Raw genomic sequence first — 17,643 nt, forward strand, 5'->3', positions numbered from 1 at the left:
TGTGGATTCTTTTTTTTTATAAAATAATATATTTTTTGTTTATTTAACTGTAGATCTTCTATTTTATCAACATTTTCTAAATTGTAGATGTCCTTTGTTTGTTTGTGTCACTTGGTTGCTGTCTCGATGATGTAAAATAGCTCTTATCTCCTTCTATTCATATACTTATAGTTCTTTTCAAGTGAAGTGCTCATGGGATAAGACCCTGTCAGTAAATAACATTATCAACAACAATAGTTAAAACTTACTTGGATCAAATTCCAAACTAAACATACGGTTGATGTTCTCATTGCATGTAGGATTTTTACAGGGAGGTAATTCAAACTTAAATGGTGGACCATATTTTTTGGTATCTCTATCCATGGCACTGAAAGTAATTACTGGTTCATGTGATGGGTCCTCATCTTCCATTACGATTGGACGATACTGTTTGGCGAAGGTTGGTGCCTCATCATTTAGATCTGTTACTTTTATATACAATGTGGCAGTTCCTGTCTGTGCTGGAATTCCTATAATTTATAAAGAATGTTCTGATTGGTTACATATTTTATAAATTTGAGATAATATTTTGAAGATTACATATTTACATTGTATCATTATTTTTGATTGCTTTATTTCAGAGCCTGTTTCCAATAATGAAAGTTATTCATAATTTACATTTGGGATCACATTTCATGTGTAATTTCTGTCACTAGCTACATGTACTGAAATACACTAGTGTAATCATGATTACTGTACCTTTATCGATTGCCAGAACTTTAACTGTATACTGGTCACTAGTCTCTCTGTCCAATGTCTGACCATCAAGTCCATTCTGTATCTTGACCATACAATAGTCTCCATGCTGTTCTACATAAAACCTGTCTGCATGGTCAGCTATTGAAAATCTGAAGTGAAAATCAAAAGTTATTAACATTACTCTTTAAAGTCTTGGCCCAACTGATTATTTGTTGAAAATGTTTAGTTACTTTTCAAGATAATGTTATTAACCTTATACCAGAAGTTTTGGCTTTTGAGGCCTTATGTTGAATGAATTCAGTTACTTGTCAATCTTACATGAATCATCATTTAATTGGCCATCTTTAGCTTTATTGACCCAGTTTTTTAACGGACAATCTCTCTGCGATAGGTTCATCCTAATATTGGGTTAATCTATTATCTAGAGGGACAATCTCTGCGATAGGTTCATCCTAATATTGGGTTAATCTATTATCTAGAGACTATCTTCATGGTGTGATGAAAAGGAATATAGAACTGAATTCTCTTGTGAAATATTTGTTACTTACGTAAATTCATTATTTGGTGGGCTATCTTTATCATGTGCTGAGAAGGTGTGTAACAATGAATTCTCTGGGATATTTTCATCCTTTGTGATGACTTCTACTTTCTTCAGAAATTCTGGTTTTTCATCATTAGCATCAGTTACTGTAATTTCAACATGGGCGATATCAAAATGGTTGGGATTAGCATCTCTAGCTTTTACTGTCAGGTTGAAGAAACGCTGGCTTCTGTTTTCATAATCAACAGGCTAAAATACATGAAAGTATCAATTAAATTGTGTATTGCAACGTACGTTCAAATCATAACTCTAAAACTTTTTTCTTCTTCTAAAATATGTGTCTTTAAGTTCTTGTTTGTTTGTAATTGTTACTCTTTATCTTAATTTCAATATTTTTCTTATTCTCAGATGAATTAGTTTATATAAACAATGTATTGATGATCCAAGAGTTAAAAGATTTCATTTTATGAAATGTTGCACATAAAGAACAGGCTCCGAAATTAAAAATAAAGAGTTTAAATTCATATGATACTTCTCTTGTTACTTATTTTTTCAAGTTAAAAGCATCTTACAAAACTATGAATTAACACTGTGCTGGATAAATAGTTTTTATTGTGATTTTTGTGAAATAGACTTATCTGATCATGTTCAGTAGTTGTAGTTTGTTGATGTGGTTCATAGGTGTTTTTTGTTTCTTGTTTTTCATATAGATTAGACCATTGGATTTCCCATTTGAATGGTTTTACAAGTTATTTTTGGGGCCCTTTATAGCTTGCTGTTTGGTGTGAGCCTGGGCTCTGTGTTGAAGACCATACTTTGTCCTATAATGGTTTACTTTTACAAATTGTGACTTGGATGGTGAGTTGTCTCATTGGCACTCATACCACATATTCTTATATCTAATTAATAAAGAATTATTTATGATATTTTACTAAACAAAGTTAAAATTTTGATACAGAAAAAATAGAGTTCATCTATGTCTGAGTATATAATGTCAACTTACGTTATAGACTGTAATTACTCCATCATTGGAAGGTAAAGTTATAATGGAGAAAAAGTTCAGATCATTCTGTGTCACTATTGAGTATGTCAGCTTTGCATTGTCATCAACATCATCATCAGTAGCCACGACAGAGACCACAGGACCGCTTAACTGACTTTCAGACAAATCAACACGATAAATCTTCTGTAGAAATTTGGGCCTTTCATCGTTCTCATCTGTAACCACGACCGTCACTGTAGCAGTCGAGCTTTGTGGATTGACGCCATTGTCATACGCCACAATGGGGAGATAATAACGATCTAATGTCTCACGGTCCAGTTTGTTGGTATTAGACGTTATCAGACCAGTTTCTCTATCAATTAGAAACAGACTCATTGAAGTTTCTGGATCCACTGGACGATTGTCTCCGATCATATAATGTACCGTACCATTTCTTCCATAGTCCACGTCATTAGCTCGCACTGTCATCACATTCTTACCTACAATTAGACATTTCATACATATATATTTACAGTTATAGATTCATTGATGATGTTGAGTCATACTAATTAACAGATATAGTCAGCAATCTTGGCAAGAAAAGCTAAAATCATATTTAGATTTTTCAGACACTGGGAGTTAGTTCCAATATTTTTTACTTCAAAATTATCTTCTTATGGAAATCAATAAATATTTATGTTGTCAACTGGTTGTGAACTATCTGAAATTTTATAAAACTTTTAATGAAAATAATCAAAATTAATGATGATTAATTTCAAAAATGAAACTAGTAAACGTTGTACTTCATAATCAGTTACACCTAAAAACTCTAAAACAAAAAAATCAATGTGCACAAATACATTGTGTAAAACTGATATAAAGAGATGTGTGTTAGATGATATATATGTGCATATCTTATATGTGTGATATTTAATTGGCATATACCTCTGCCACATTTTTTATGAGCCTGCCCAAAGTCTGTGATTGTTGTTGGTTCATGTCTGTCATATTTGTTTTTCGTAATTTGTATAGTTTTGAGGGGGTACAGAACAGACTCTTTTAAAATCAGCAGACCCTTTTAATGACTTTCTATTAGAAATGAAGTTCTCAGTGATCAAAAAGTAAATTCCTGTAAATTCTTTTCTTGAAATTTTTTATATTTTTGTCAACAGGTCAAAGAAAATATTTTGTCAAAATTTTAGGAAAACTAAACTAACAAAATCTATTATATACAAAGTGTTGGGTTCCATCTTAAACAGGACATTAGCTTTCTCGTTTGAACTGTTTAACATTTTCATGTCAGGACCTTTCTTATCTGACTAAATGTATATGTCTTTCGGATTGTTGAAGTCAGTACAGTGCCCTATTATTGCTTTTACATGTATCTTAGTTTTAACTCTCTGGTGAATTGTTGTCTCATTGGCAAGCATGCCACACCTCCTTATTCTTATACATAAGTAAAACAGATAATGATGACAAATTGGAAAGATTTTAATATGAGATAAATAAGCGAATAAATAAAAACTTCATTCAAAAAAATTAATAAACGTGGCAAAATTAAAGTGTACAATACAAGCATTTATTTAACATATCTTTCATAAAATAGTAAAAGTGGACAAAAATTTTATGGCAAAATACATATGACAGAAAGCAAAATCAGGACAGAGTCAAATAAACGCAAGGGATGGAAAAAATATTGCATTTTCTTTGTGCAGAAAATCAAAATCAATTGATAAGTAAAATTATCTGCCTTGACCTTGAAAAGCACACAACACCATACATACCGAATACTTTGTCTCTAAAATCTAAAAATTCAAAATGTCTAAAGCCTCCTGTAGCAACAGATGAGGGATGGACAGAGGGGCCTGATTCAAAATTATCTAGCTAGAATCCAGATTCTCTCCTACTTCCATTTTCATCCCTCTTATTCCCAGTTGAAAATTGAAGAAAAAAATCTCCCAGAATGTCCCAATTTTACTCTCTCTCTTCCCTTTGACTCCCACCCCTCATTCCAGTGTTCCCTCATATCTGTCCAGCCCTCTCATTGATGTAATATTCCTACACAGATTTGCATGAACAACAAGCAGCATACAGCAAATATAAATGATGGTAATACATGTTTATATGATATGATATGATATTTATTTATATAATTGATATATAGACGATAAATTGGTGTTAACATCCACTGTAGTTATTGAATGCAACATTAATATTCAGGGCTATCATATGCTCTAGATATAGAAGTTGATCAAGAATGTTATTCAGATAGATATATTATAACCCAAACTATGTTCAATATAATTTACATTTACTTATATATATATATACGTTAAAAAGTTCAGCTTAACAAAAATTTACCTTACTACAAGTATACAGCCCCTTACCTTTAGCAGAATTTTCTGGAACATAACCGGTCAAATTTGTGGTGAACTCTGGTCGATTATCATTAATGTCAATAGGTTTGACCTTGACATATGCATAACCTATCAGGGACTGTGCTGAGTTAGGTTCATCCACAACCAGAACATTAAACTGGTACTCTGCTCGTCCCTTTGGCAAGTCTCTATCTAAGGACTTCAGTAAGAAGATCCTACCAGTTTTAGGTTCTATGGAGAATGTTGGATCATTGGGTTTGTTGTCATCACTACTAATACTGTATACAAAATCTGTGGTTCTGGCAGTGTCCTTATCGGTTGCACCAACCTATAAATAAACATTTGAATCTGTTACATAGTGAAATTGTAATATTCATATTTAGTATAAAAAGAAGATATGGTATGAGTGTGACAACTCTTCACAAGAGATGGTATGTTTGTCCATCTGGCTGTCTGTCATAAAAAGTGTGCAGTTCAAGCCCAGTAACAATTGCTGAATACATTTCTCCAAAATAAAACCCTTATTATCTATCATTTATCTGTTAATTGAAAAAGCTGTCTTTTCTCCCTTAGACAATTAGTTAAAACTTGGGTAAGTATAGACAGTTTTCTACACATTGATATTGTATATTATTACCCCTGAGCCAGTAATGTGAACCTTTTTGGCGAGTGATCACAGCGAACGACCTAAAAAGCTTCACATTGTGTTGAGCGGCTTAAATCTAACGATATCTATATGAACAGAACCTGATTATCTGTTTATCTTTCTATTACTGGTCTTTTACTCCTCCCTAAGACATTTTTATGCTTGACGAAAGCAAGCTTGATAACATCTCCTCAGACATTGTGATGTCGCTGATAATGCCTACTCTCTTCTCTAAGTAGCGATACAAGAATTACAGAGCAGAGTGATAATGTACTCTACAAGTATATATTTACCTGAACAAGAAACTGTCCTCCCCGGGGTGGGGTTTCCTCTTCCACAACAGATGTTATAACATACTCTGACTTAGTAAATTCTGGAGCATTATCATTGACATCTTGTACATGGAGTATTACTGTTGTCATGTTGGTATAGAAACTGTCACTCACTGTTATAGTTAGGGTGAAGGTCTGAAAAATAATAATCAGATCACTGAGTGAAAAATGTAACTAAATAAATGAATGTTACACAATTCCACCTAAAAACTGTAAAAAAATCTTTTGAAATATTTAGAAACTCTTTTTTTTTTCTTCCAAAAATTATATAGAGCAGTTCTGCTAACTTCTTATTTAAAGTATGTTTTGGACATTCACCAAACTCAGGTGTCTATAATTTTTTTCCTCAATATTCAAACTGCCAAGCAGAGCTGCCAATAAAAGAGTACTATCAATTTATAAATACTCATTCTTTTTTTGTTTATTAAATCAAAATTTTTCGCCTCAAGCTGAACAAACAAAGATTATTGAAGAAACATGTGTAGACTATAGTCTAGTACTTATTCTAGTGACAGCAATGTGCAAATTATTTATTAACCAATAAAATACCAAACAATCCTCTGTAAAAGCTTACATGTGACATGGTCTCATAATCTAGGTCTCTGGCTACATAGATATCCCCACTCTTCCCTCGTATACTAAATACACCATCAGTATTACCACTGGTTATGGAGTACGTCAAGGTATCAGCTAAAATATACAGTAGTTAGTATTCAGGATGACAGATATTATAACTTCAAGATGAAAAGGTAGAGTACAGCTTTACTTTTTATGCCATTTAATAGAATCAGTAATTATTTAGGATCTCAACCTCTACTATGAAAATATCAATTGGCAGAACTTGCTTATATAAGTTTTAAAAGCTTTACTATCAATTTAAGATTGTTCATGGTTTTTTTTCTGTATGTTCAATGTCAATAATTGAGTTTTGATGAAATATAAATTAAAAATATTAAAAAAGCACAAGCCTTAATAATAATTTTTGTTTTAAGTAACAGCTTTTACATTGGATGTCTGCGCTAGAAACATTGGTTTTCACAACTAATGGCTCTTAGACCTTCATCCCTTTATGACAATTCTTATCTTAACTTTAATTACCTATATCTTTATCAGTGGCCTGTACCCTGATTATGGATTTACTACTATCTGGAGGTTGTTCAAACACATTTGTCTCATAAAGAGGCTTCTCAAACACTGGAGGGTTGTCATTCTTATCTCCAATAATAACCTGGACTTGAGCTTGAGCTGCAAATATTATAAAGTTTTATTTTTGCTTCAAATGTAATGATTGCTTGATTAATAATGTTTTTTCTTTCAGTACGTTTGGCTATATCACGGTAGCTAGTTCTTATTGGTAGAGGAAGTTAGAGTACCTGCAGTGGACCATGACTTCCTGCATGAAAATTCATTATCGTGAATAAATATGGTACAAACTTTTATATGTTTTTGATTCATTGATATCATAACCACAAATTTTAATATGAAACAACTTACAAGAATACTACTGTAGAATAATGTGAATTGAGATTAGAAATTCATACCTTTGCTCCAGTATTATAGAAATAATGTCCATGTTTTGTTCTGGAAAATTCCAAAAATAGTTTTGGTTAAAATGAAACCTCTTGTGAATGGATTAAAATTTTCCTGCTTCATAAAAAAATTACATCCATGGATTTTTTTTCACATAAAACATCAATCTAAGAATTAAATTCCTGGTCTAGGGTTAACCTTAAGTTATTGAGAACTGGTACCTTACAAACCATTGTTCTTTAACAGGTCTTTGTGCTATAATTTTAACCACTTACCACTATTTGGCGAGTTAGGTGGTTCATGATAAGGAATATCAGAATTAATACCATCTTTAGCCATTACAGTTATAAAGTAGACATTCTCTTCCTCTCTATCAAATGTTGTATTTGTGGTTATTAGACCTGTCTGCTGGTCAATTCTAAACTTAAGATAGGCATTGTTCTTATCTGCTACCAAGCTATAGTATACCTGGGAAAAGGAATTTTTGATTTTGATTTTATACAGAAATAATATGATTTTCAATGCAAAACTCACAAGTTAGGGGAAAATGTACATCATCCTTAAAAAGTTTAATTTAAAAAGTATAACTATGTGAGCATGTCAAACCAAATAAATTTCTTTGAAAATTCCCAAAAAGTGTTTCAGTTACTGAAAATTAATTAAATCAATGAATATGACAGTTGTTATCCATTTGTTTAATGTGTTTGAGCTTTTGATTTTGCCATATCCTTAGGAATTTTCCTCTATGTTGTGTTTTTTTTGTTTTTTTACTTTTCTCCCCATTTAAAAAAAAAGAAAGAACTAAATGTATACCTGAAATAATATTCAAATCAATACAACGGGAAATAACTCACCAGATTATTTGGAAGATCAGCATCAGCATCTACAGCTTTCACTGTAAACACAGATACTCCAGAAGGTTCATTTTCTGGGACACTACCACGGAATAAGTTAGCAAGTTTGGGGTCTAGTCCTTCAAACTGTGGTACTTCATTATTCATGTCACGGACATTAATAGTTACTCGCATTTCCTGTGAAAGTGGAGTGAGGCCTTGATTCTGAAAAATGGATCGAAATCAAAATTGAAAATTATCAAACTTGTTCTTAAGCAAACCTGATGCAGAATAATCCAGAATATATTTAGTGCGCATGAAAATCATACCCTAAATAATTTTGAATCAAATTTTTATCATAAAACTTACAGGCAATAGAACATGTTATTATTAATCTATTTAAAACAATACTGGACTTAATTATACTGAGTCTTATTTTCAATTTTTGATACATATGAATCTACTTGATTAAATTAATTTCTTTTAATCGTCTCATTATTATAATGTCTGGAGTTTTACGTAAATCTTTATCAAAACTTACAGTTACTCTGAGACGTAATGTATAAGTGTTGTTGATCTTGTAATTCAATGGTCCATTCAATCGCAAATTCATGTAATTGTCCCTTCCTTCAACACGGAAGTTTCCTGCTGACTGCCTAGGTTGTCCATTGGAATCGACTATAGCAAATGAAACGCCATCTAGTGGTGGTGGTACATTAGAAGAAGCATAAAACGTGGCTATTTTGTATCCAACTTGTTCTGTTTCATTTACAGTAAAACTTTGACCATTATAGTTGTCATCCCATGTCGGGGCAGGCTGATCACCAGTCGTAACATCAATATTGACCAGTACCGTGCTGTGAAGTGGGGGGATTCCCTTGTCTTCTGTCCTTACTTGTAGTCTTATTGAACTATCAAAAAACTGAAAGAGAAAACAAAAACTGTAAAAGTGTGTTTTTTTTTCAGAAAGATAAATGTTATTACGGCAAAAAACATGGATTTTCAAACTTGTTGTGTGGAACAAATTTGAACCGTGAAAATTAACCAGGTGTTTGATCTTAACAAAATCCCTGCTGTAGAGGTATATATTTTAAACATAAGTTTCACCCTATTTCCTTAGATGTAAAGTTTAAAGAAAAAATCCGAACTGCTAAAAAGGTCACGTTTGTTGTGATGAAATTCTGCTATGCTTGGTTCTTTCTCTTCCTTCGAATGTAAATTGTAAACTTGAATCTTTTTTTAAATTAATGTTTAATTTATTGACTCAATTCATAAAGGAGCCATTTTTATTGTCCATATATAAGTATGTTCAGATCACTTATCAAGGTCTTCTACTAGCTTCCGTTTGGGTTAGTCCATTTTGAAGTTATGTTTATACTTAATACTTACATCAGACAAACTCTTGCTGAGGAAGATTGTACCAGTATCTGAATCGATTCTGAACCTGTCTTCTGGGTTCTCTATAAGTGAGTATGTGACTTCAGCATTTGTACCCATATCCTGATCTGTTGCTAACAATGATGTCACAACTTTATTGACATCTAAACTACGCACGATTGTTGGAGTGTAAATTGACGAATCAAACTTTGGCGGATTGTCATTAAGATCGTCAATGGTAACCCAAAACGTACACAAACTATTTAACTTCCTGGTCTGACCCTGATCTTCAGCCATGATAGTAAGAGGGTAACCTCTCATGCCCTGTTCAGATTCCCGATCAAACATTACCCTGGATGTGACGGTACCATTGTCAGGATCTACATTGAAGCTCTGCGTCTTACCAGCTGGAGTAACAACATGGTATTTTATTTTACCATTAAAACCTCTATCATCATCTTCTGCTTGTACCTGAAAATAAAAGTCAAATATTTTAATTTAACTTGGCAAGATAAAAACCTACTCTACTGCAAATATGTCTTTTAAATACAGACAAAAATGCACCTTTTCTTACATTTCAATAAATTTTAATACACAATCTGTATTTACTTGGCAAAATCATAAACTGTTATTAGAAACTAAATTGAACAATTAGACTATTGTAATCTCAGAAATTACTGAGTGCATTTATTATTGTAATTTTTGAAGAATGAACCAAATGTGGGATTAATTATTACGATTTGGGGAAAATCTGCATGCAGATATATTTATCAGATATCAGAATTCAAGTTCTTATCATTGCCATATTTACATAGTTGCATTATTCACATTAATAAAAACCTCACAATAATTAACAGTATTTTACTATATTCAAATTTGTTTGAAGTTCTGCTAAATTACAAACTGCTATCAAATTAAGTAAACTGTTATTGTACATGTATCAGCACATTTAATTTTATTCTTTATTGAATATTTATTTAGACAAGAAATATCTATTTTACCCTGACAACAAAGGTCCCTGGAGCCATATTTTCCATGATATGAGGAGCGTAGCTACAACTAGGAAATCTGGGATTGTTGTTGTTGATATCCTTTATTTCTACCACAACATAGGAATCACTCCTAAGTGTAGGAGAACCTCCACAACAACTGCCATCATCATAAGCTGTGATATTTAATGTGTATGAGGGGATATGAGCTGGTATTATATTTGTTAATGTAATGAGACCCGATCTTGCATCAATTCTAAATGGTCCATTTGGTGCAACTGACAATTTATCTAGAAGAGAAAAAAACATTTTCATAACAATAAAAAATATAACCCCAATGTTTATATTATGATTTCTTCTCAACATGCCCAATTCCAAATTTTAAACACAGCAGCTTTGATGACCCTTTTATTGCAATACACTGTTTATATTCAGTCTTTATGTCACATGGCTACAACTTACTTGAGAATATATAATGAAATCATCTATGTTGTTTAACTACATCCATCATTTTGCTAAAGCCATTTTTATGAATGAGTTTGCCTAATTGACTTGAGGTCAATTCAGTGAAAATGACATCATTGAACAATTGGCTATTACTGTGATGTAATACAAAATGCTTTATAACATTGGAATGTACAAGAAAGTGATCTAATGTGAAAACTTTTAGGTATTGGGCATCTTTAAGATTAATAGACAACTTTCGAGTTCGATGCATTTCCGTCAAAAACTCTGGTTTTAGTGAACGTCATTTGTGCGTTTAGGGGCGTCGTCACTTCTGTTCCAACGTTGAGCGAGTGGTTGGAAAACTATAATTCTATATTGTACGAATTATTCAGCAAATTGAATTCTCAAAATTGACAATCAGCATTGCTGTCATTAGGGAATTGTCATTAAGTACCTACAGAACAACCATTATTTCTTGTTTATCCTGCACAATGACTATCACTAAGACGCTTGATGAACGTAAATAGTGCAGGGATACAGGCGACCCCCTCTATCTGGTAAATGACGTCATAAAGGCGCGTATAATTGACGAGTTTTTTCCGGTGACGGATGAACTCGAAAGTGGTCTATTCGAACACCATTAATGCTAAAAATCTCTCATGTGTTGCCAGCAATAAATCCATACAAAAAACACAATATAAACATGTGAATAAATGCTAATTTCTTAACAACATGAAAACATTACAAAGTCCCTCATATTTAAAACCAGAGTGACTTAACTCTTACCTGTAAAGTAATATTCCACATTATCGCCATCTGGGTCTATGGCCTGTACAGTTTTCACATAACTTCCAGCATTTTGGTCCTCACGTATGAAGGTATGAATATCCTCCTTTGTTTTACCGAACTCTGGGGGCTCATCGTTAATATTGGTCACATATATCACAACATTAGCTAGACCTGATTTCTTAAATGGTCCGGCATCCGTGGCTGTGACATTGAACTTGTACAAACGATCAGGTCGGAAGTCATAATCAAGTCTCCTAGAAATAAAAATGATGGCATCATAAATCAAGAAAAATATAATATAAGGAAGTCATAATCTAGTCTCCTAGAAACAAAAATGGTGGCATTATAAATCAAGAAAGAGATAAGTACGGAAGTCATAATTGTATCTCCTAGAAATAAAATGTTGGCATTATGAATAATGAAAAAGACAAAGTATTTAAAGGTTATTTTATCCAACTTTCACTAGATTGAATGTCAAAAGTCAACTATTTACATCCAAACTTAAGAGTTGACTTTAGAATCTTGTTCACAACTTCTTACATTCAACCTCTTCTAGTGCAAGGTACATAAATTTTCTATATAATTTTGATATTTACTAACTTTGCTACTTTGATATCTCCAATGTATCTACCCCTTTGATCCATTCTGGTAACCACATAGAAATGGTCATCACTAACAGAGTAGGTTAGTTTGGCATTGTCTCCAGAATCTCTATCTGTGGCAGCCACTACAGAAACAAAAACATGGCAAAGTCAATAATCTGTCTGAAAAGTCGTTTGAAAATTTTTGTTTTGCCAGTATGATGCCCCCAAAAACATGTAATAAATTGTAATTAACCTTTAAAGGTGCATGCTGTTTTTGAGTTCAAATTTATAAATTGAAATTCAACAACATTCTGATTGTTTACTTTTCATCACACATCTCTTTTTCATTGTAATTGTGGTACATAGTGATAGAAATCAATTTTGCGAATAGATTGACTATGCTGACAGTTGTAGTTGTAACTTTGGAGTAACTTTTAGAATACATTTTTTTTGGGGGGGGGATAGACAAACTCATTTTTAACTGATGTGATTTTTGCATTTTTTAGAGGTGAGTTTAACATTGATTCCAAAAATGTCATGTTGATACAAAGCCCTTTTACATAGTTTAAATTTATTGATGAATCACTTGTACCACTGGTTCAATTTATAATGCATTACATACTTCATATTTTATTTAAAAACCAGTTGTTGGCATAACACGGGTTATGTTCTTCTCATATAATTATGATGGTATGATACTAAACCCCTAACAGGAGGGATTGTGCCTGATATTCATATGATGAAGACATATTCTTTCAATCAGTTTAATTGAAGTCTGGAGCTGGCATGTCAGTTAACTGCTAGTAGTCTGTTGTTATTTATGTATTATTGTCATTTTGTTTATTTTCTTATGTTACATCTTCTGACATCAGACTCGGGCCTCTCTTGAAATGAATTTTAATGTGCGTATTGTTATGCGTTTACTTTTCTACATTGGCTAGAGGTATAGGGGGAGGGTTGAGATCTCATACACATGTTTAACCCCGCCGCATTTTTGCGCCTGTCCCAAGTCAGGAGCCTCTGGCCTTTTTTAGTCATGAATTATCTTTAATTTTAGTTTCTTGTGTACAATTTGGAGTTTAGCATGGCGTTCATTATCACTGAACTAGTATACATATTTGTTTAGGGGCCAGCTGAAGGACGCCTCCGGTGCAGGAATTTCTCCCTGCATTGAAGACCTATTGGTGACCTTCTCCTGTTGTCTGTTCTATGGTTGGGTTGTTATCTCTTTGACACATTCTCATTTCCATTCTCAATTTTATTCCAACAAATTTGTTTACAAAACAACTAAAAAGTAAAAGTGTTCCTCTGATTGCATGAATATACCATCAAGAATGCAATTTACATATATAATATAATCTAAATCATTTGTGACCTTACCAGAAAACAATGTAGTGTTGACAGGTGTCCCTTCAGAGGTCGTATTTGTATAGGTTGATAGTTCAAAGGTTGGATCATTGTCATTAACATCTATCAAATTGACTTTCAACTGAAATCAGATGCCATATATATTATATCATTAGTGTAAATGTGTGTCAGTACCTATCAATAGCATATCCTTACCATATTGATGAAAACTGAGATAAATTAAGTTACAGAATTTCAATTTGATTGAGATTACTAAAATGGAGAAATGTTATGCTACAGCAACATATGTATCCTTCTTAAGTGTTCATCACTATTGACTTTTCCTAGATTTTGCTATGGAAATAAAAAAAAAATATGATAGTTAACTAATTGTTAATTATAATCCAAACAACACTGATGACTTATAAAAAGAACACAACATGTAAATGACTTAAAGACTATATGTAAATCTTAACAGCCAAAACCAGATGCTCCGCAGGGCGTAGCTTTATACGACCGCAGAGGTTGAACCCTGAACGGTTGGGGCAAGTATGGACACAACATTCAAGCTGGATTCAGCTCTAAATTTGGATTGTGATTAAATAGTTGACACAGCATAGGTTTCTGACACAGAATGAATGTGTTCTAATGAACTTAAAATTTTTGTTTTCTCTTAGAGCAATTCACTATGCTGTTGAATATTAATCCTCTCAAAAAAATGTTAGAAGAAATTTTCTTTTTTAATTATGATATTTCAAATGAGAAAAATTGAACCCAATTTTTTTAATCACATCCCCCTTTCCCTTATTCCAAAACTAATCTCAATTAAAATTTCTAATGGAGTTTGCAACAATAACTACTCATTTAAATACATCATAAAATATTAAGATGTAAAAAAACTGCTTGTTATCACTGAATGGTAAAGATTATTTTAATTTATCAGTTGGTAGTGAAAAGTGAATATACATTGCATATTGTATATAACAAAGATTTAAGTTGATTCTGGACAAAGAAAGATAACTCCAATTAAAAAAAAATCTTGCTATTGCACAATATTTTGCAATTAGATATTTCTTGCTTACTATTCTGGACAAAGAAAGATAACTCTAATTAAAAAAAAATTTGCTATTTCACAATATTGTGCAATTAGATATTTCTTGCCATTGCGCAATACTGTGCAATTGAAAAGACTTGCTATTGCACAATACTTAATATAATAATTTTAGATCCTGATTTGGACCAACTTGAAAACTGGGCCCATAATAAAAAATCTAAGTACATTTTTGGATTCAGCATATCAAAGAACCCCAAGATTTCAATTTTTGTTAAAATCAGACTAAGTTTAATTTTGGACCCTTTGGACTTTAGTGTAGACAAATTTGAAAACAGGACCAAAAATGAAGAATCTACATACACAGTTAGATTTGGTATATCAAAGAACCCCATTTATTCAATTTTTGATGAAATCAAACAAAGTTTAATTTTTGACCCCGATTTGGACCAACTTGAAAACTGGGCCAATAATCAAGAATCTAAGTACATTTTTAGATTCAGCATATCAAAGAACCTAACTGATTCATTTTTTGTCAAAATCAAACTAAGTTTAATTTTGGACCCTTTGGACCTTAATATAGACCAATTTGAAAACGGGACTAAAAGTTAAGAATCTACATACACAGTCATGACAGTTAGATTCGGCATATCAAAGAACCCCAATTATTCAATTTTGATGAAATCAAACAAAGTTTAATTTTGGACCCTTTGGGCACCTTATTATGTTGGGACCAAAACTCCCAAAATCAATACCAACCTTCCTTTTATGGTCATAAACCTTGTGTTTAAATTTCATAGATTTCTATTTACTTATACTAACGTTATGGTGCGAAAACCAAGAAAAATGCTTATTTGGGTCCCTTTTTGGCCCCTAATTCCTAAACTGTTGGGACCTAAACTCCCAAAATCAATAATAACCTTCCTTTTGTAGTCATTAACATTGTGTTTAAATTTCATTGATTTCTATTTACTTAAACTAAAGTTATTGTGCGAAAACCAAGAATAATGCTTATTTGGGCCCTTTTTTGGCCCCTAATTCCTAAACTGTTGAAACCAAAACTCCCAAAATCAATCTGAACCGTTCTTTTGTGGTCATAAACCTTGTGTCAAAATTTCATAGATTTCTATTAACTTAAACTAAAGTTATAGTGCGAAAACCAAGAAAATGCTTATTTGGGCCCTTTTTGGCCCCTAATTCCTAAAATGTTGGGACCAAAACTCCCAAAATCAATACCAACCTTCCTTTTGTGGTCATAAACCTTGTGTTAAAATTTCATAGATTTCCATTCACTTTTACTAAAGTTAGAGTGCGAAAACTAAAAGTATTCAGACGACGACGACGACGCCAACGTGATAGCAATATACGACGAAAATTTTTTCAAATTTTGCGGTCGTATAAAAACTAAGTCCATCTATAGATTCAGTCCAGGTTTTGTAAAATTACATAAAGATTTGACAAATGTATTGGTATTTAAACAACCTGAACTAAAATGTTGACAACCCAACAGGGGAATATAGGATATAGGTATTTTTTGTCCTTAAAAACACATTTTGAAAGGGAAACAAAAAATAAGTACTACACATTTTGATTGCACTTTCTCGATTCTAGCAGTCACGTGATCTTGAATGATTGTTATATTTCACTGTTATCATCTCATCATTAGGTTTGATATTTCACAGGTAAAACAAAATTTACTAACATAAGAAATTCTTAAGGTTCTAATTGCCAATTAGTTGTCTGAATGACTTCTGTCATAGTTTTTTTCTCACTTTGTACAGTTAATTAGGCTCAAACAACTTTTAAGCCATCTGTTTTATTGTTTCTGAACTTTTCACTAGAGTTTGCAGTTTAAAATTTTCATTCAAAAATGTAAAATGCACTCTTAGCTCTTCAAACTGAAACCAACAAGCTTTAAGTACTACAATGAAACAGCTATAGTGGTTTAACATTACTCATGGAATATATTTTTTGGATAGTTTATCATTTCATATAAGTGAGAGGTTATAAAACCAGGTTTAATCCACATTTTTATATTAAGCAAATGTCTGTACCAAGTCAGGAATATGAAAGTTATTTTCCATTTGTTTGACGTGTTTAAGCTTTGGATTTTGCCATTTAGTAAGGGACTTTCTGTTTTGAATGTTCATTTGAGTTCAGTATTATATTTTTTAACTTTTAAAATGTGTTTATTGCTGTGGATTCATTATTATTGTTGGATACCAAATTTCATGGGTTTTGTGGGAACTGGTGAACCACAAATTTAAATATTCATTGAAATACACATTTTTATTAAGTTGTAAACAGACTTAAGCAGAACCACGAAATCACATATCCACAAAAATGCAAGGTTTCGGTAATCCACAAAAATTGGTATCCACAAAAATAAATGAATCCACAGTATCTATCTTGCAATACCTGTGTGGTACTTAGCAGTCCCGTTGATTCTTCTACAGCCCTGAGAGTGAGTACAAACTGATGTGCCGTGGAAGCCTCGTAATCCATACTCTGTAAGGTAGCCACCTCTCCCTCGTCACTCATGGTAAACAATGTTGATGTTTGCCCCCTGTCATCCAACAGGGAAAATTTAATGGTCCCATCATAATCTGTATTTTCATCTGGAGTCTTGGATTGGAATGGTTTGGCTTTGATGCTTAATGGGCTGCCATCATCATTTGTCAATCTATAAAAAAGGATTATAAATATTATTGTCAAATTATGAAATTATTTCTTTAACACAGATACAAATGTGATGGTAGTAAGATATTAACATGATTTTCAAACTCCTAGAAAAAGACTATATTATAGTACCATGTAATTTAGGTCATTTTCCAAAATGAGATACCAAAACTTAAGAGTTTATACTAAGATGAAGCTTGGAGTTCAGAAAAGATACAGTTTCAACGACTCCATAATGTTGTCAAAATTAAACAATATATGAGCTGCATCTGATGGAACTGACCTTATGAAAGTGCATGTATACATGTACATACTTAAGATTTTGGTTGTTTATGGAACATTCAAAAACAAATTAAAACATGAATGTTGGTCTGGTTTTTTTATTCTTGTAATATTTCAA

General features: G+C 32.3%; 1 protein-coding gene across 2 annotated transcripts in view; it reads right to left on the reverse strand.

The window, feature by feature from the left end:
- The window catches only part of LOC143078956 (neural-cadherin-like), a 69,699-nt gene that overhangs the window by 22,232 nt on the left and 29,824 nt on the right, over positions 1-17,643 (reverse strand). The window contains exons 4-21 of one of the 2 annotated variants that reach the window (XM_076254034.1): positions 16,983-17,247; positions 13,547-13,655; positions 12,183-12,309; positions 11,580-11,836; positions 10,359-10,636; positions 9,370-9,828; positions 8,522-8,902; positions 8,002-8,205; positions 7,423-7,615; positions 6,716-6,862; positions 6,192-6,307; positions 5,579-5,752; positions 4,649-4,967; positions 4,046-4,066; positions 2,283-2,761; positions 1,287-1,528; positions 739-887; positions 249-509 (exon numbers count right to left, since the gene is read on the reverse strand). In XM_076254034.1, the coding sequence (XP_076110149.1) occupies positions 249-509; positions 739-887; positions 1,287-1,528; positions 2,283-2,761; positions 4,046-4,066; positions 4,649-4,967; positions 5,579-5,752; positions 6,192-6,307; positions 6,716-6,862; positions 7,423-7,615; positions 8,002-8,205; positions 8,522-8,902; positions 9,370-9,828; positions 10,359-10,636; positions 11,580-11,836; positions 12,183-12,309; positions 13,547-13,655; positions 16,983-17,247 (4,181 nt within the window). The remainder of the gene's footprint in view (positions 1-248; positions 510-738; positions 888-1,286; positions 1,529-2,282; positions 2,762-4,045; positions 4,067-4,648; positions 4,968-5,578; positions 5,753-6,191; positions 6,308-6,715; positions 6,863-7,422; positions 7,616-8,001; positions 8,206-8,521; positions 8,903-9,369; positions 9,829-10,358; positions 10,637-11,579; positions 11,837-12,182; positions 12,310-13,546; positions 13,656-16,982; positions 17,248-17,643) is intronic. The other variant, XM_076254035.1, reaches the window with a different exon arrangement.

This window comes from Mytilus galloprovincialis, chromosome 6, assembly GCF_965363235.1.
Source record: "Mytilus galloprovincialis chromosome 6, xbMytGall1.hap1.1, whole genome shotgun sequence".
Taxonomy (NCBI): Eukaryota; Metazoa; Mollusca; class Bivalvia; order Mytilida; family Mytilidae; genus Mytilus; species Mytilus galloprovincialis.